Below are 20,981 nucleotides of genomic sequence, written 5' to 3'. Positions count from 1 at the left end.
TTAAAGGTTTCAGATCCTGGCCTCCAGCTACCGGTGCACTTTCTCTAAATCATTCTGGATAAGAGGATCTGAGAGGCTAAATGCCTGCATCTGTTTATATCCTTATATTGTAATTGCCACCATCCTGTATCGATTAGGCTCAAAAATCCATTGAGCCTAATGTGATTTCATTAAGATACAATCCAAGTGAGCTATTCCAAACAAATACAGCGGACCGGAGAGTCGATCTGTGAAGTTTTGCTGCAACATCCGGTCATGTAAACCTTCTCAAGGCCAGAAGACATCGAAAATCATTTAGGCATCCCGCACTTATCCCTAATGCGTTTTCAATTATCTGTGTTCCATGTGAATTTACAACATCAGGTAAGAGAAAACATTTTGACTGGTTACATCTAAATATATATATATATAACATCAAATATGGAACAGCCGCTCCAGCAGAGGCGGAGGTACCATCATGTTCTACCTCCTGAGGAGAAAACCTCTGATCTCCAGTGTGTTTCATTGCTTCGGTGAGAGATTGAACGAGCAGGAGGGTCATCAAGAAGGTTGAGGCGCCATGTTGCAATACAGGATGGGAACATCAATGATGAAACCCCAAGGAGACAAAGGCATCCCATAGAGTTCTCTCCTCTGCAGTGTTGCATTCAAACCAATGTGTGATAAAACTGAAGGGGAAAAAAGACTTTTGTTTTTCAGACGATAATCCAAAGAGCTCGAGAGTACGATTTTAATTGACATTTTAGATGCGCATAATGAGAGAGAATGGATCTAAGTAGATGTAATGCCATGCACACAGGTGCTCGGTCGTAGCAATCTCAACAGACAAACAAAACACCGGCGCTCACACCCTAATCTTCTTGTCTGTTATGCAGCAAAAAATGAATGTTTTCCAGCTGTAAGCCATCATCAGTGTAAATAACAATAGTAGATATGACAATTTGTGTAAGCGTTTGAGGTTTAGACACCAATCAGAACTGCGGTTACACCTCCATCTTCGGGGGTGGCCGCGTCTGGGTGGTTCATTTACAGATGGATCCAGCAAATTCTGGTTATAATGTTCTGCACAACAGGTCGAGTACAACAGCAGCATATGAGAAACGCTCAGGTGTCTGAACAGGCGACCAATCAGGTCAGTTCAAGACAATTCAAAGTAGCCTCGGCATCTGTTTTGAAGGGAAGTGGAGGATTTTTTTACATGTCAAGGTTTAACCCTGCGACGGCCAGAAGCTCAGTCTCTCCAACCACCACAGCGAGATCAGATCTGTCCATCACTTACCGTACTCGATGTCGTAGAACACGATGAACTTCTGCCAGCGCAGCTCCTCCACCAGCGTCAGCATGACGTCATTGAGGCGGACCGGGGGCCGGGCGGCCAGCGTGTACCGCTGCCCGCCGGGGCTGGGGTTGAACTGGCAGGCGGTCCGCGGCGATCCCTCGCTGTTCCTCTGGATGTACAGGTGGGGGATGTGCATGGCGTCTGTCAGGGACTGCAGGGCGCTGGCTGACGCGCAGCCCGTCGACGTCACCAACGCCAAGATGCCCTGGTTCATCAGCTCGCAGGCTGGAGAGGGAGGGGAGAGAGAGGAGGGGTGGTGAGAAAGAGCAAGGAGCAGACAAACACTCGATAGCAACACATTTAAATAAAATCTAAATATATATAAACATAAATTATCAGTAGTGTAACGTTTTATTATCAACACACTCAGCAGGAGCTCAGGTCTAATGTCAAATGATGTGTTGACCTCTCATTGGGCGCTGCAGTGGATACCAGGCTGCACTGTCATAAATCTACTGAACCGCCTGACAGGTAACACCATTGTTCTCCCTCGGCCTGACCTACTTCTGAACTTCTAAACCTGCGCTCTGCCTCTGAATCCAGCAGTGAGCAGATACCTGGATGATTAAACAGGCCACATATCCAGTGTGCTAAGGCTAAGCTAAGGTTAGAGTTTATCTGGCCTCACTGGGTTGACTGGCAGGTTCCCCTGAATGTTAGCGCGCACGCTCGGTAGTCCTGCCATCCTCAGTTTTTGTGTGCAACAATTACAAATACTAGATTTCCACACATGCAGAGATTACACCCAGTACAGAGTAAAACCCAGGGATGAAAAGGAAAGTCATAAACCATCCTATGATGAGATGTCATGCGTGTGAGTGCAGACATGTGCAGGTGGACAACTTCAGCGATAGCATGCTCCCAAAAACAACTCTCCCTTTACTTTCACCCAATCCCAAAGCACTTCCCACCAAAGATTAAGATGATTAGCATGTTTTGGCTAATAAAAGTATCTGAGTATGCAATGCCATCTAAATCAATATTAAATCAATAATTACAGCTATGAAATATAAACATATTAAATATAATAAATATAATAAATATATAATAAATCCTGAAACTAAAAAAATAGGTAATAGATGGTGAAATATATAAATAAATGTAAATATAACACACAACCGTTACACAAGTTCACAGTCCTCACACACAAAAACAGATGAGTGAATCATACTAGCAATGACTTCAAAATCTAACAGCATTTATCATTGAGTGCTAATATTAGCCTCCAGCCACCTGTACCGTCACAACACCTATAGCTCCGTCAGTCGCACTCATTCACTGGCACTATCTGCAGCTTCGGCCATGTTTTTACTGCCTGATTAAAGCTCTGCCCTCCAAGTGTGACTTCACTTAATCACAGAAATCATTTCCCTACTGAAATCCCCCGGCAGAGCGGACCTTTGCTTTCCAAACCAGCTCCTTGACCTTTGCTGCTAACTCAGTGTATCTAAGCTTTTCCCCCCTCTGAGGCCTCTTCTCCTGCGTCATCCTCCCACTGTGAGCTCTGCAGAGAATACAAGCTGCCACGTTCCTGAATACAAGACGAGATTTAGTCTCAGATAGGGCAGCTATCTCCTGAGGGACTCCAAGCAACTTCCCTAAATCTACTGCCATCTTCCAGTGCCTCTGCGCCCTAAGCTTCCCTACATAAAGCCGGCTCAAAAAATGTTTTGGGTCTGGACTCTTCACCTCCAGGAACGAGATGCAATCGTGTGTCTATCACTTGAGTGCTTTCAATCTACGCACTTTGCCACGTCTCCAGGTGTATTGCCCTTGAAAAAGCAGCGTTTTACACCCTGGCAGAATGAGAAGTCACAAAGCTATGAAACTATGAAAACTAACACATAAAAGAAGGAGAACTACTGCCTAACTCCACTTACACTGCCACTGCTTTTTCGTGGTTATGAATCTCCTTTACAACCACCTTCTTTCTCTTTCCTGCTGATGTTGACGAGCTCCGTAAAAACTGTCCTACACCCAGTCCATTCTCCGAAACACCCATGTTGCTCCTTCCCTACAATTACCCTAAGTGCTGCCTCGGAAACTGACTCATTGGACGTCCACTTCCCGCTGAGAGAGTTACCCTCTGTACTTTTACATTCACAGGCAGCGGCTGTAATAATAAGAATCAAAATAATAATGATAATCTTGTTTATAGAGCACTTTCCTAAACCCACATTACAAAGAGCAACAGCTAGATCATGAAAACAATTTCTGCTCAAGAAATAAGGAAATTAAACAAATTATAAGCAGTTACAGTGTCACCAGAAAAAGAAAAAACAGTCAATAAAAAACAAGTCAGATCAGGAAAAGCTCTCAGATATTGGTACCGTTTTAAGAATAGATTTAAAGGAGGTCACTGATTCTGTTGACCTGATTTCCTCAGGCAGCTTGTTTCATAGCTTCAGGGCTCAGACTGTGAATGCTCCGTCACCTCTGGCTTTCAGTCGCACCTCGGGAACAGATAAAAGGCCTCTGTCCGAGGAGCTCAGGCGACATACCGGCGTAAGAGGTTAGATATGTAGCACAGAGAGAGAGATAGAGAGAGGCCACGAAGAGCCTTCAAAGTCAACAGTGAGATCTTAAAGTTCTACTTAAAAACAAAGCTGCTGATGGATTTTGGAGGCCGATGAATTAAAGCAAATACGATCCGGTGGCGATGGCCAGAGAACTTCAAATAAAAAAATAAAAAAGTATGGCGGATGAGTCCAGAAAAGGTTAAAATTATCAATGAAACCCACATTGTGAGCTCTACAGGCCACCTGCAGCATCCCCCACCAAAGCCTGTGCACGCTTAAACTCCCATGTTCAACTAGATATGGAGCTCCCAAATCCCTCTTCCATACACACAGTGCTGAGGCAGCACTGGGCTCCCAGCTAATCATTCTCTCTGGGCTCTTTCTCTTTGAAGGCAGGTACATCAAACCCTGTTAGGGGCGCACAAAAGTCAGAGCAGGAGGCCAAACTGCAGACACCACAGTTTAAGTTTGTCTGGGAGCAAATAATAATTGAATGTTTGCTGGGTGGCACCGTCTTGTTTCTCAAGAAAAGTTCTGACAAAAGTGAGAAATGGTCTTCAGCGGAGAAATGACAGCATCGGTTTTTAGTTCAAATACTTCAAGCGACCTTCAGTATGTTTATGTTTTCCCGACAGGCAACTCTCTGTCCTCTCTTAACCCCGCTCTCTAGACACTGCGCTTATCTACCACTTAATAATCTACACAGCAGGTGTAGTCGGGCTGTTGGGCTGGATGCTCGGCATACAAAGCTCAGGACATCAGGTTTAGGAATAAAAAAAAAAAAAATAAATAAAAAATAAAATAAAAAATCGGTTTAAGTTTGGAAAAGATCGTGTTTTGTGAAAAATATTCAAAGAAGTAAAGCTGCCTTGTGTCCATGTCCCATTCATCCAACACTATGATGCATTCCTTGTCTTAACCGAGTGGTTTGAGCTGATCGAACACAACCAAAAAAACACATTAATCACACCTGAGTGGCTGCAAACAGGGAAAATAAACAAGACTGTCAATGAATGATTTGCAGAGGTATTCAGTATGAACATTTTCAAACTTTGAAGATGTGTTCATTACAAGTATTTTCACGTTATGGTCAGAAAAATACAGCCTGAGCAGAACGATGTTTCCTGCGAAATATAATATATTTGCTGTTTCAAATCTGTTGTATAGAAACATGTGTTGTAGAGGAAGTTTTTGTCTCCAAGTAGCAAAGCTGAGAGCAGTGTGCAGTTGCACCACGGGGAGGTCGGGTGGCGGGATGTGAAACAGGGGTTACTTAACTTAATGATGAAAGAAAGAGTGTTTAAACTCAACCATACCTTATGTATTTCATTTCACAGATTATTCTTTACAACAGAATGTGTTTTTTACCTGTTTCTATATCTGCTGTTAAACATCAAACTACTTAACTAACGGTTGTGTCTATTTCATGGTTAATGAAAATCAACACAGGAGAGCAACGTACATTGTCTATTCTATTCTAAATGTCAAGGTAGTTTTTTGCCTTAAAAAGCAGCAACTTTCAAACCAGTTTTTCTTCACAACATCAACAACTCTCCGAAGTCACACACAGTTCCTTTCTCCTCCGGTGTTCTCCTCTTACAGGCAGACAACCACAGTTAAGCCTCTCAGCAGCCTTTCATCTCTGGTTAGAGCCCGACTTTCTCTGCAGGGGAATATCTGTCCAGACTTAAAGGTCAAGAGATACTCCAAAGGGCAGCAGGCATGTTATGACTGAGCTCCCACCAGGGGGAATGTAAAAAAAAAAAACAAAAAAAAAAAACACATTTATGCAGAGGCAGAGGAGCATGAAGCACAGCCAGGTAGTCTTCCAGGAAAAAAATACAGAGAGAAAAAAACCAGAGAGTGTGGTGGCAGAGCAGCTGGCTGGTCACAGGGACCCTGCCGCTTAATGTTTGATGAGTCAAACTTGGCTGCACTCGGGCTGAATCTCTCCGAGCTCAGAACAAGCGGAGGACAGCGCCGTGCACGAGCTCATCAACATGCGGCCGTTTTTCTAAGTGTATAAAATTCGTCTTTATTAAGCAGGAACTGCGTCGTCAGCATCCGGCACTTTTGGAAAGAGATGACGAGGCAATAATTCCACCAACAAAATTTAAATTGTCTGAAAGATAATGAGACAAATGTGGCCTGTGTGAAGGGGAGATAATGAACTTGTACTGACACATTTAGAGTGTAATCTTGTATTAAATTGGTAAATGTTTTTTTTGCTAAAAGCCCACCAGATAAGATTGGAATCTGACTCATTGGGTCAATTTATTAAAAATAAATCACAGCTGATTCCGCACATGATGGAAGTCAGCTGTGGAGGACAACGTAAGGCTTTAGTTTTATCGCTCTGCTGGGAAACAATGGATATGGGACGCAGTGTCTTTAATCCCATATGTTTTTGTTTTCACCAAAAACAGCAAAAGCTACTCTAATCAGATCTGGGGGGAAGATTATCTATGGGCCAAGGAACAGGGAGATGTAGAAGCTAATTTTACTCTTTTTTCCACTGGATTTCTTCACTAGTTTACCACCTACGAACTGGAGCCCGACTCACATGACACCTGCACATCTGGAGTACTGAAACGCCTCTAACAGAACATGGAGCCAAGGACCCAAATTAGGAACTGAAAGTTGCCGACTTGAATTCACTGAACAGAAAAAACTGAAAATCTCCAGAACACATCTCTTCACAACCTGCTGTGTTTGATGTTTTTAAAACGTAAACACCATGAAAATATTAAAGCTCCATATTTTCCTCTTCTACTGTGTTTTTATTTGAAGTGTTGATCCATAAGAAGATATATTAGTGGTTTTAAGAACCAAAAAAGCATCTTCATGTAGTTTTACATCTTCTCTCTGGCACTCTTGTAACAACAGGATAGTGAACCAATCAGAAGAGAGGAGGCTCTGAGCCTCTCTTCTGATTTCTGAGTGAACGAATAAAAATACAGCAGATTTCAGGTAACCACTCAGAGAAACTAAATCCTACAAGGTTGGATTGTGGGTCCAGGTGGGCGGGGATTGGGGTGTGGCTGAGGGGGGTTGTGACATCACAAAGTTCCAGAAGTCCTGACAGCTGGTTTTAAGGCTCAGTTTCTGAATACAGGCTGTGTGCATTTCTCTGTGGACTGAGGCTTTGATACTTTCACAGTATTAATATAGAACCTAGACCTGATCTATAATCAAACAACACATGGACAGAGACCTTTAGACTATATGGAACTTTAAAAACACAGTTCTATATCCCGAATTCCCTCTCTAGCTCTCTCAACCGTCACCGCTCCCTCTCTCCCTCTTTTTTATCTCATTCTTAAATGAGTCAAGAAGTCGACAACGACGACTAACCTTGTTCATAATGTCAATAAACCATGAAAGGTGTCCGTCGTCTTAAAGAAGGAAGCTACATACTGTAAGTTGTAGTTAATGTAGTGATTGTGTTTGACCAATCAGCAAGAGCCAACCCTCCAATCCCTGGGTAGCCGTCACACAGGAACTAAACCAGCCCCTGCTTCCTCAGGGTTAATCCTTTCCTGCCAGAGCTGGGTACAGCTCATGGTCTGATCTTCAATTAAACAAAGACCCATAACACATCACCTCATCATTTTGTTGATGTCTCTCCTCATGACAGGAACAATCACATTTTAATGAGCGCCGGAGTATCGGGGACTGAAATTCACAGTCACTTCGGCTCCGAAATCACAGAGGACCTATTAGCATAATATACTAGAATAGGACTAATAGCTTTGGAGGCTTCAGAAACACAATGCCGGTAGCTGTTGGGATAACTCACTCAGCAGCCAGCTAAAATGACTTGGGTTGCGACGTGACTCACTCGCTCTGTGAGTCCACAGTGAGTCATGGTTTCATCCGTGCTAAATGAAGCCTGTGCAATATTTAGCCGAAGCGACTCCCTGTGCATCCTAATGACACTTACAGAGTGACTCCTACCAGACGGCGGGAGACAGAAGCCATTAGAGTCGGAACAAGACAAAGATCTCCCTCCCTCTGCCTTTCTCTTCCCCAGTGTGATCTTTATCAATATCTTGCCTCCAAATTAGCTCGCAGAAACAAAGCAAATCCATCTTATCCTTGAGCAGGGGGTTATGGATTTATACCGAATTCCTCTGCATGCCATCACGGCCTCTCAGATGACGCAGCGGAGACTTAATGTATTATAGATGCAGGGCGGGTGTTGAAATGATATCACATTCAGGGGATACTCAGTCTGTACTGTGAGAGTGATTTGTCGGAGATGTAAACATCCTTACAGCTGCGAGCAATTTCATTGGGTAAACATATGGTTTTCAGGAGTGAGAGGCCTCCCTGCCGTGCAGCCCGATGAGGTGGTTATGCAAACCCTGCATGTAATGCATTATCAGGCTGAGAAACTTGATGTTATACAAATGAGGAGTAGCTGATGCTCCTGCAGTTGGTTTTCTTGGTCTTCTAATAATACATTAAAAGCTGCAGCTAATTCGTTCATTATTGTGTTTCTTCTTAATCTCAACATTAGTTTTGTGCTCTGTGTAAGCATGATGAGGGCATTGTATTTGAGCAAAATGAAACAATGGAAACGATTGCTTACGAAGAATATCTGCAAAATGAAAGCAAATTGATCAGATGTGAGTTTCTATAAGTCACAGAATTAAAACCATTAAACGCTTATGACACAATAAAGCAGAGTTGTCCTGCTCCTTAGAGGCGTTTGGAGTGAAAGCCAATATAAACAGGCAGGAAGCCCATTCATACCACCTGCAACAAAGGACCAGAACCAGCACTTCCAACTCAGCAGGACAGACAGGAACTAAACATTTGAAGCGCTTCTTATTCCAAGTCGCAGTCAACCTTTCATGATTTGTTGAACTCACTGCTAAAGCCTCACACTAGCGCGACCTGACTGACTGGTGAGCACGGTGAACAGGATGGGGACTGTGATCCTCAGTCACTTACATTAATGGCCCGTATGAATTAGAGGAATAATTACAGCAAACACAAACTGTATTCATTTCTTTATTACCTCTACCAAGGAGGTTATGTAACCACCTGCGTCTGTTTGTTTGTCAGCAGGATTACACAAAAAGTGCTGAACGGATTTGCACCTATCTTGGTGGAGGGGTGGATCATGGACCAGGGAAGAAACCATTGAAGTTTGGTGCAGACCTGGATCATTTGCTATGAATCTGATTTTTTTTCCTGTGAAGTCTGATTTATGTTGTTTGACTTTTGCTTCGGCGGAGATCTGAGCTCTGCTGAGCCAATTTTTCTTTTTCTTTTTTTATTATTCCAGGATTTCACTGGGTCAAGTCTTTGACCTGAATCAAGTCTCAAAAAAATGTTAATGTTTGTGATTCAGTCAGACTGGAGTAACGTCTCAAGTCTAACATTAACAGTTGTCTCAGCAGCCCACTTTAAACTGTAATATGTTCATTTACATGGAATATAGAGGAAGTATTCAAAACTAGAGTAGAACAAACTCATCTGCCTTGGCCAAATGATTTTCCTGTACCAGATCCAGTTTATTTTCTGGATCTGGAATAATTTGTAAAAACTTACAGATCTCAACACTATTAGACAAAAGTGTTTTGTCCTGTCTCTCAAGGTTAATGAGTGGATCGCAATGGATCCGCCCCTTTAACTGGATCAGTACCAAAATGTAATGGGTTCCTCCCTGGCCCATGTTCCATCCCTCCACCAAGTCTGGTGCAAATCGGTTCAAGACTTCTTGCTTAATCCAGATGATGAACAAACAAACAAACAAAAACAAACAAGAAAACAAACACACCAATACACAGACACGGTGGATTAGCAGCAGCCATAACTGTAACATTATATCTGCTATGTTCACTGAGGCCAGCAGTCACATTGGCAGCCTACCAGTCAAATCTGGGGTTTACAGCACTTGTAGACTGTGTTACCTAATCAACTCCACTTTGGCAGCGAAGCAGGCGACATTCAGAGATCCACTTGTATTGTAAAAAATCTAAACAGCCTCAGATCCACTGCTTATCTACCCACTGTGGCCCGCAGATAAAAAAATTAACAAGCCACATGAGCTGCCTTCTCTGTTACCAAATCCACATGTTGAGAATGAACCTCATTTCTGACGTGGTGTACACTTGTATCAGATCAGCAGACCATCCTGAATATCCAGCTGTTGCTTTTTAATCTCACCTCCGCCCTTCCATGGCCTCGGGCTCTGGATTGTTTTTAAGTAACCGCGACACAATAAGAGGGGAAATGAGATTCATTCATGTGTCACACGGAGGCCAGGGAAGCACAGATAATCGATAGGCAGTGGAAACAGATAGCCAGACGGGACTAACAAAACAAAGGAATTAGTGCTGCTAAGGCAAGGCCTGGTTGAACAGATCAGTGGCACGAGACAAAGCAGCAAGCCGAGGGGATTCTGTTTGTCTTACTCACTCTTTGTCCTCGTCTCCTGTCTATCTTTAAATCCCTCACTCCTGCAAACACATTAGTTCTTTTCTTTACAGTATTAGTCCGCAATATCTTCACGTAAATGAGGCTTTTGTTTTGCTGCTATGGATCAATCAAAGCACATCTCACAAGAGATGCAAACAGCAGCGTGAGTCACAACACGACCATTTGCTCTTTTTAACTGACAGCAGAGGAACTTTTTTTGTATATATATATATATATATATATATATATACATATATATACTCTCACGCTAAGTCTAGTTTTTCCGGCTGAAGTCATTCTTCTGTGTTTTCAAAAGGAATATGTTAAGTTTAGACGCAGCTGCCGGAGTAAGAGGCTCTTTCAAGCAAAACAATTATTTTGCTTGAAGACAGAATTACCAGCAGAGACAAATGTCAACCGCGAGCGAGACGACCTGAGTATAGCTGTTTATCCACTGATGGCTCAGGAAACTCCCGCAGTCAAAGGATCAGACAGGTTGTAAACAAGCCAATGGCTTATCCACCATCCACCCTCCGCCATCCTTTTGAAATGGCGGTAAACCAGGAAGTGAGAGCATCTGAAGTGTTGCTCCAGGAAACCTCACAGGTAAAATGAACCCCCCCCCTCGAATTGAGACAACTCGGAAAGTCCAAACACCAAACACAGAGGACGAAAGTAAATGTTTGGTTGATGGTTGATGGCTTGACTCATGGTGCACATTCACATACGGCAGATGAAAACTTGTATTATCTTTAAAGAGAACTGGGAGGGAGCCGTGGTTGCAAACTACAGTTGAATCACCACTTCCCTCCATACTGCACTTTAAGCTCATTCCACTCCTCCTCTGACTCCCTCCTTTATTCTGTCACTTCCATCTCTCTCTTGTTTCACCATCTTGATGTCTCAGTCCGTCTCCTCCCCTCCTTGCCTCCTCTGGGCTTTCTGCTTTGATTCCTGCTGTGTTTCCTTTCATCCTTCTGCTTTTCATCATCCTCTCAAGTTAAACTCTCGATCAGCACCTCCTTCATATCTCCATATCTCCCATCAACCATCCCTTCTTCTTTCCCCTCCCCTCATCCTCTATCTCCCTCCCTCTCTTCCTTCATGCTCTGAAGTTGATGTCTCTCCGAGTCCCTGTTTCCTTTCTTTCATCTGGATACTTTTGGCTAAAGCGTCATAAGAAGTACGAGCTCGTGGAGTTTTAGAACGGGAGGCTCCGGGGGGACCTGAGCCTCCAGCTCTGGCAGCAGCAGCAGCAGCAGCGCCTTGCTCTGCTGGCTGAACTCAGAAAATCAACAGATATTAGAGCAAATATCAGGGAAAATCACTCCCTTAAACCAAATACTTTGCTCATAATTTGGGGTTTCTGATGTTGCATTAGCTTAGACATTGGCTACATGTGGACGCTGTGACAACAGAAAATGTGCGTGACGATGCCTCGTCCCGACTGTACGAACAATCAGTACGACGTGAAAGAGAGTGAGGTGCCATAAACCCAGTGAAACTCTTGAGTCATCCATCCTCTGCAGAGACATTAGATTGTGATCATCGTTTTAGCTAATTAACTACACATGACATATACTTGTCATTTGTAATTTTTTTTTCTTAAATCATGTTCATTTTATTGTTGTGAATGTTCTTTTTAGTCATGATATTGTCTAATGACAAAAATACTGCTGCTCACCGAGTTCTAGTTTCGATGTTGCAACTTTAATTGTTTCTGTTCTTTCTTCTGTCTTAATTTGTTAGCTTTTCTTTTTTATAAACTTTATAAACTTTTATTGTATCTGAGCCTCTCTGTCTCTCTCTCTCTCTCTCATATATAACTACACTGAATATAAATAACTTGACATTTAAAAAATGTAAATTAAAAAGAAAGTTTAGTGTTTAACAGAACTAAAACTCAACTTTTTGAGATAGACAGATGAATATACAAACAAATAAATATGCAAATAAATAAACTGTTTTGCACATTTCCCTGTGGCTGTGTGAGCGATGAACAGATGATTTGATAAAAGACTGTTAAAGTCAGATAAAGATGAGTGCAGGTGCTTTATGGGTAAATGTGTAAAATGTAAACAATGTGTAGTTAAATTGTGCTGTAATGCTACGATATATTAAACAAGAAGGGAAGATAAACTCATAAACGTTTATCTTGCCTCTTTATCACCTTCCTCCCAACACACACACACACACACACACACACACACACACACACACACACCACACACACACACACACACACACACCACACACACACACACACACACAACACACACACACACACACACACACACACACACACACACACACACACACACACACACACACACACACACACACACACACACACACACACACACACACACACACACACACACACACACACACCCCTCCCCCTCAGTGTTGAACATGGCTCCCTCTGCCCTCAGAGCTCATTTTTCACCTCGGGCCGATCAGGTCTTAATTTCTCTCATGCTTAATTAAACTATCTATCTCCATGGATCTGTAGCCCCATTACCCATAACACCCTACACCACCACAACAGCACCCCACCCCCCACCCCCCTCCACAATGTCTCTGTTAATAGGGAGATGAAATGAATGACCTGTAGAGATAATAATGCTGCAGACTTTATTGTGGCTGACAATCCCCAGGCCTCAGCCTCCAAGCAATGCCCTGTGGACACTGGGGGAGTGTGTGTTTACACATGTGTCTACATGCCTTGTCTTTACATGACTGTGTGTGCAGAGAAGTATGAAATCCTTTACTCCTTTTTTAATGGAGGAGAGATGCACTGAGAATCAAGAGCCCCTTCTCCCAGTTAAACTTTGACCAGAGGCTAAGACTGGCATACTAATGTTGGCATGTTATCATTTCAAACATTAGCATGTTAACATGGTGCTATTAAGCATGTAATCTGCCAGCACTTTCCATGTAAATACCTTACCGTGCTAACATTAGCATGTAAGTACAGCTGAGGCCGACAGGATAAATGCATATTTTGACATGTGGGTGGTGCGACATGAAAAGTTTATAGATCACTGAAGTTATTCAGAGTCAGCGCTCTCCCCTGAAGATCATGCTGACACAACTGCTGACAGCCATCAACGTTATTTTGAAGTCCAGGATCCTGCAGACCCGTGTTCAAGTCCCAGCTCAAATGCGTGTTAGGTTTAAAACTAATGACCCTTTTAAAACTAAGGGAAAGACAATGGGTTCGGTTCTATATTGAAAAACTGATCTGAGCGCTGTGAATTGCCTAAACATGTCCATTAAAATGTTCATCATGTTTTAGTTGCTACAAACCAATAAGTGCGACGTCCCAAATTTGCATCCTGGGACTTTTTGTCAGACGGCACCCCCCCCCCCCCCATTTACATTTTTGCAACTTTGCAGATACATGGATTAAAACTGTTTCCACATTTTGCTGCTAAAAAAAATCTTCTTTGAATGGGACGAGATACATGTATATATGTGTGTTAAATACGCATAACTACATTCCTCTAGTATATATTTAACTGATCTGAAACTTATTTCTTTTCATCGTGAAGGGTTAATTTACACCAGTATTTCCGTGCTACTGATGAAATGAGCTGTGTTCTATAGAAAGAGTCTCTAACTATCAGCTGTATTGGCATGAGTCTCAGTGGAGACAGGAACAACTGTAGAGGTTGTAATCAGTAATGGGTTCCAGGCCTGGGCAGAGATAATGTGCAGCAAAATAAACAAAAGCAATGTCTGTATCGAACCTCCATCTCGTCTCATTATATCTCCTCTTAATTCACACAGACTCTGGCTCTGGGTGTTTCCATTGAATGTGAATGTCTGAGCAGCTGACGTCAAATTGTGAATGACTTTTCGGTCTGTTTTCTCCGACAGTGCAAAGAGCCGGGATCATTAAACCTGGATCAGTTTACTGAGGAATATATGTGCATCTCATTAGTATGAAAACGTGTTGATTCCTCCACCTCACACAGCTGTCGGATTTTATCAGATAAACATGTGTTTGCACAGTGTGTCTGTCTGTGTGTGTGTGTGTGTGTGTGATTGTAGTAGTAGTAGCAGTAGCAGTTGTTGTTAAAAGAAACGCTGGGCAGAATTCTCATATCTACAAATGCAAAGCAGCGACCATTACAGGCCAGACACTGTGCTGCTTCAAATATTCAAAACCCTCATCCAACAACAACCTAAAGCCATGTGCGTATGGTAATATTGTGTTTGGATACTTCACCGCTCATGGCAGCCAGCAAGCCTCATCCAGAGAAATAAAGTTATGTGCGATCACTTCACAAAAGTTTTGGTTTTATGGGAGTTGTGCTGGCAAACAGCAGAGTCAAAGGAAGGTGTGTTACCATGTGGTTAAACAGTAGTTGAGACAATTCTGTCTCTTGTGCCGTCTTTGTTCTTATTCTGATATTACTGTCATCAGCTCTGGCCACAACATAAGGTGATGCTATAACTGCTATAATCCACCTGATGAATATAAGTCAAGCAATCAGCCTCTTTTATCTCTGTTTTGGTCTCCACCAACTCCTGACAAAAAAAATCTGGCTTTTTAGCTGCTAAACTTTCAGCACCTGCAGCTAAAAAAAGATAAATTATTCTCTGTGGGTTTGTTAATACAAGCCAGACATATCACATTACAAAAAGTAATTAGCTTCAATGCTAAAGTTTTTAACATTAATGCATTGAAAAACCCTTAGAGTATCCACAGCAGAGAGTGTAACTGGATCCAAACCAAAATACGAATCCCTTCCCAGTCCTGTATCATAAACAGCAGCTTGCTCAGCCTCAGGTTAGAGTGAGACAGCTCATCAATATGATTGACAGGTGGGAGGAAGGCGGGACTAACAACAAAACACCTGCCATCAGGTGAAATATGTCTGCTTAAATCCACCCACATCGTGACAAAGGAGCAGACATGTGGTCGGACCTCCATGCTGCATTCAGGGAACTCTGGGAATCAAAGAGCTGAACATTTGCATGCAAGGTTGTACAGCTCGTTCACTCAGCCGCTCGCCCTCTGACACATAAACACAGTAAAGAAGAACTTAATTATAGTGTTGGGCCGTTACCCAAAGCTCCTTAGTCCCACAGGTGAGGTGATTGTTAGTGGGATTTTAAACATCGGCCCTGGCAGCGTTAATGTCATTTCCTAACCATTAAGCTGAACACCATGGAGCATTAAATGTGCAGGCGTCCAACGGGTGTGTATGCATATGTGTGTACGTGTGAGACAAAGGGAGAGGGGAGTGTGTTAGGGCGAGAGGTAATGATGTATTAGGGAGAGCAGGATCGTCTCAGGGCATCATTCATCACAGCGAGACAACTGAGGGACAGAGCCATCCGTCAGCCTTCACCGCAACACAACGCACACAGACAGACACACAACAGACAGACAGACGGACGGACGGATGGATGGATGGAGACCTGAAGAAAGCACGATCTGGAGACTGACAGGGCTGACGAGACGGATAGACAAGTAGGTGTCGAGGTGGAGCAATAAAAGACAAAAAAAAGGGGGAAAGTTCAGCTCAAGGAACACGCAGGAGGAAGTTAGGAATGAGTGAAATAGACAGAAGGACAGAAAGACAGACAGAGTGAGGAGCAGGTCAGCTGAAGCCCTACCCATAATGCATCTACACAATCTTGGAAAACGCAACCTAGTCAATCAGTAACAATAAAAACAAATTAAATGGTCAGTGTTGTCATATTGACATTTAAGGTGTATTGATTGATTTCCAAATGTCAATCATGTATTGAGTAACACACAAAGAAACATTCCACCTTAAAAGATGCCGGAAGCCTCTGAGCTGCTCAGTGAATTAAATAGATCATTAGTAAAGATGAAGAGACAGAACACATCCTTTCATTCATCATTCACTCGTGATCAAACTGTTCATAAAGTCAGTCTAACATTTGATCCTGTGATCAGAGTTGAATGCTGATAGTTACCGTAGAAACAATGGTTACATAACCTTCGAAACGAGCTGCAACCTGAGTGCTCCGGTACCTGTACAAACAGCACTACACCTCTGCTTACACGACACCACAACCCCACAACGGTCCAAGACAGTCCAATCACCGCAGCTAATCCAACATCCCACAAATAAAGCACTAATGGTGAGTGGGTGTGGGTGGGAAATGAAGGCCACACCAGCATCAGCAGGTCCGCCTGGTTCCTTGTAACCTGACGTCACCTGCGAGGAACCAATCGCCCGGGAGCCGATCAAGAACCCTGTCAATCAGACTCCTGTTTACATGCAAATCAGGCACACACACTCCACATCATACGAACAATACAACACTTGAGCATCTCTCTATTTACTTTTAGGCTCAGCTCTTCACCAATTCCTCTGTAAATATAGCAGGTCCACAGTGAGAATCCCCGGTGGCCTCTTGAGTTGAGGCACAACTCAAGAACTGCGGTGTCTGGGGAACTTTTGTCGCAGGTCATTCCCCCTCATTTCCTGTTATCTCTGCCATCGCTCCAAGAAAATAAATAAGTAAATAAAGACGACACACAGTAATAAAACGTGTGTCAGTGCATACACAATGTTTTTTTTTTCTTTTTTACGAGTGGGGCCCTGTTATGTTTGTGTTTCACGGAAACACCCATGAGGATACACTTCCACGAGCACAAGGCGACGTGATTCATTACTCTCCAGTAGGAAGAAGAAATGTAGCAGAGAAGAAGACTGCAGCTTTCAGGATATTTGGCAATGGCTTTATGAGGCAGGAAATATATGTGACGTGTTTGATAAGCATCAGAACTTCAGCAGTAAGTGACTGATTAAAGAGTTGATAGATATAAATCAGAAGAAATGAGGATTTAAAAACTTCATAAGCAGCACATGTGGCTGCTGTTGGTTGCCGTGCGTGAGTTTTCTTTCACATTCTGGTAGGATCTGATGCCTGGTCTGTCACTGAAGGGGACATATGTTCATAAGCCATTTATCGTGCACGTGGATCCCTGAAACATTTTCTAAAATCAGAGTCCGTCAGCAGAAACAGGTGAAGTGATGCTGTCGTGAGTTGCAAGTCCTCTCGCTCCTAATCCTCTCCTGCTGGAGGAAGCACATTTCTCTGTCTTCTCCTACACTGAGCTCGGTGTGTTTGCATTTCAAGACGTGACGCGCTGGCGTCATGAAATTTCATGTGGCCCAGTTGAAGAAGGCTCAGCCAGTTTAAAGCAGAGAACGTATGGATCAGGATCAGGTACGTCTCCGAGGGATTAAACCTCTGGGCTCGCCTAGAGAAACCCCTCTTACTATAACACCCTCCTACTCCCTGCTATCTAAAGCCTTCTTACATAAAGGTCATTCAACTAGAACTTCAATTCTACGCAGAGGATTTCTGTAACGGCAGCAGAGGAATTACACCTGAATCATTTATGTCAGCCCAAGCCAAACTAATGGTTCAGATCAGTGCAGAGTTTTCAGGGAGATGTTTTTGTTCAAAGCAACTTGACGGCAGATGGTTCACATGATGAGTCAAACTCTCGACTTGTTTATTCCCAAAACGCAGCCGCCAAAAGCACACAAAACAACCAATTTACAGATTTTGTGAAGCTTAAAATATTCAAACAGACACTGCGTGGCTCTGTGTTTGACAACCAGCGGCTGCTTGTTGCTTGTGTCCACACAGAGAAATGAAATGGCTCCGAATGTAATTGTGGATCTTGGGTTTTGTTTGGCCAGAGCTCTTGGAACCCATCTGCCTGGTGGATTACGGTTCTGTGGTGCCAACAAACAGCAGCCTCTTCACAATCATTTGTCTCACTTGAACCATGCAGACCTCCTTCATGGCAGCGCACGGTGTGGATCTGGGGTTGTATCTGAGTGTTGTGTAGGCGCCGTGGCCAAAGGGACACTTGACGGGCCCGGCAGGAGTCTGGAGGGCGGCCGTTCCCTCAGTGAACATGTTGGCTGTTGTTGTTGTGTTTGATGTGCAGTTTCTCCCGCTCTATCCTGAACCAGCTGAACCTGCCTCCCCTCAGGACAGCGAGTAGTATAATATCATGTGGAGAAGCACAGTGCGATATCACTGAAGAGCAGTTATGAGGGTTGGAGGGAACGTATAAAAATAAACTGTAGTAAAGGTCACGTAAGGGCATGCTTGTTTGTGCAGCCTCTGTATTCTAATGGAGAGCAGGCAGCAGAAAACAACTCTGGGGGTGAGGCAGGGATGAACGAACGGCCCGAGGGACAGATAAATTGAACTCTTTCGCGCACGCGTCGGGTACGAAGGAAGGTGGTGATGGAAATGATTTCTGTGATAACAAATTCAAAGTATTCACATCACCACACAACTCAAGCTGACAGCTTTAAGTCTCACACTTCTGCTTTTCATTCAGTCCAGCTACCCCACCGCCCTGAATGAATAACGAGGGTTTAAAGATATTGTGGATGGTCACTAAGGCATGATATCGATTAAACTAACATTTAACTACCCTGAAAGATGGGGCTGCATTGCATTTGCATTTATCAGACACCTCCAAATCATTTAACTGCAGGACGTTTATATATACACATCATAACTCTCTAAAAAGCTGCTTCTCTGTTGTGAAACCACTCGGAAGATAATCAGCTTAACAGTCCTAGTGTTTGTCTCTGCCTCAATAACACAACTAGTTTTTATTGAATGTTCAAAATCTGTCTACACCCCCGAAGATGTTTTGTCAAATATCAAATACATGTATAAGCCACTAAGAAAGTGATAAAATTTGAGGTTTTCATTATGTAAATTGAGATTATCTGCACACAGGGTTAAAGTTCTGCAGCTTCTCTAGACTGAAGAGTCGTTGACCAGGTTTCCATCCAGCCTGGGCCCACCTGCACTGTCCAGGAAGAGCCAAAACCAAGCGGGAAACCTCCAGGGCTTAAAAACCTGCAGTTCCTCTAATGACCACTAGAGTCTGGCTCCAACAGTGAGTCAATCCCCATAGACTCCCATGTTAAAATGTCCAACTTTACAGCAGAAATAAACATGTTTACAGCCTGGTACTAAAACACTTTTGGTCTCTAGGGCTAATTCCCTCCTTCATGAAAACTGTTTATATAACTCACCTGTTTACATTTTATTAAGGCTTAAAGTTATGGAGAATTGAGGGCGTGGCCTCTTTGAGTGACAGGTATGCACCGAAATCTGAACTCCACACACGCCCCTCCTCATTTTTGGACTAGCTGGGAGCTAGGCGTGGGGTCAGACGCTGCCAAGATGGCGACCGTGAAGCAGCTCACTCTGAGCTTTGTCAGAAACCTACGGGTGACTACGTCCATCTTTATTTACAGTCTATGGCCAAAACATTTCCTGTTCAGCCAAATTCACTCTATAATCCAGTGTGTGGACATTCTCCTTCAGTGAACCTGCTCATCTAAATACAGACCTGGATGTGCACACAGCTGCTGGAGAGTCTTTATTTCCTCATGTCCAATAAATTTTCCGGTCTTTTCTATCAACAGTTCCTTCTGTGTAATGACAATGAACAAAAACAATTCTTGTTGTAATATAGAGCATGTTTTACATTATATCTTGCCTCATTACTGAGCAGCTCACACAGTCTGATTGCAGTTCTGTGAAAAATGAGGAGAAAATTAATTTGGCTGGAAGAAGCTGCTTTTGGCAGGTGCACAAGCTTGTTTACCAGCTCTTGGCAGGTAGACCAAGAAGTTAATTCCGGACCCCACCAATGGCCCTTTTAAGGTACATCTATCAGCTAATTTTGATGAATGACCAGTTAAAACAGTTCATCACTCACAACAACAGCAGCAGCAACATGCTTGGCTGCAGCACAGAAACACAGAGCTGACCGGACAGATCCAAACTTCAAGCTAAAATCCCCCTGCTGAGCCCTGAGGGGCAGCGCTCCAACACGAGTGTGAAATATCTCCGCCTGACGGCCTCTTCCTCCTCTTCCTCCTCCTCCTTCCCGGTCTCTCTGAACTCCCTGAGGAGCAGAGCAGCACGGTGGTTCCTGTCAGCTTTCACAAGCAGCTGAGAGGAGGGTCAGAGGTCAGCGCCTCATCCCAGAAACAGAGCAGCGTCTGGGGGAAAGTGAGGCCCAGCGGAGAGCCTGCAGATCAAGGACGCACTCATTCCCCCATCACAGAAGAGAGGGGAACGGAGGGAGGAAAGAGGGAGGAGAAGAGGGCGATAGTAGGGAAGATGGGAGGCAGGAGTTGGAGAGGGGATGAAGAGGGGCAGAAGGAGAGTGGAGGGGGAAGAGAGGATGATTACAAGGAGGTGTCAGGAAGAGATAAAGGTAAGGAAGTGATGGAGAATAATGGAAGAAAAAGAGGGGAGGAGTAAAAGGGGATGAGGAAAAAGGGTAGGATTGGAACTAAAGGATGAGGAACAGTAGCAGGAAGACATTTAGGGGGAAAGGTAGGAAAGGAAGATGGTTACAGGAAAGGATGTGATGAGAGAACAAGGCAGAATAGAGGAGGGGGGTAGAGGAGAGGAGATGAACAAAGGGAAAAGGAAGTAAAGGAGAGAGGAGATGAAGAGAATAGGAAATATAGGACAAAAGGACCGGAGATGAGGAAAGAACAGAGGAAAGGAGACAAGATGAGGAGAACATTGAAGGAGGGAAAGTGACAGCAAGGGAAGAAGAAAAGAGAGGAGATGAGGAAAAAGAAGACAGGAGAGAGGGAAAGAAGGCAGACAAAGAAAGGAGGAGAGGAGGA

General features: G+C 43.5%; 1 protein-coding gene across 3 annotated transcripts in view; it reads right to left on the bottom strand.

Annotated features, from left to right (window-relative positions):
- The window catches only part of grid1b (glutamate receptor, ionotropic, delta 1b), a 522,039-nt gene that overhangs the window by 238,563 nt on the left and 262,495 nt on the right, over nt 1-20,981 (bottom strand). For all 3 annotated transcript variants that reach the window (XM_056365959.1, XM_056365958.1, XM_056365957.1), the window contains exon 3: nt 1,280-1,564. In XM_056365959.1, the coding sequence (XP_056221934.1) occupies nt 1,280-1,564 (285 nt within the window). The remainder of the gene's footprint in view (nt 1-1,279; nt 1,565-20,981) is intronic.

The sequence above is a fragment of the Seriola aureovittata genome, chromosome 21 (genome assembly GCF_021018895.1).
Source record: "Seriola aureovittata isolate HTS-2021-v1 ecotype China chromosome 21, ASM2101889v1, whole genome shotgun sequence".
Classification (NCBI taxonomy): domain Eukaryota; kingdom Metazoa; phylum Chordata; class Actinopteri; order Carangiformes; family Carangidae; genus Seriola; species Seriola aureovittata.
The sequence above is the reverse complement of the archived record's forward strand: the minus strand, read 5'-3'. Positions and strand labels throughout refer to the sequence as shown.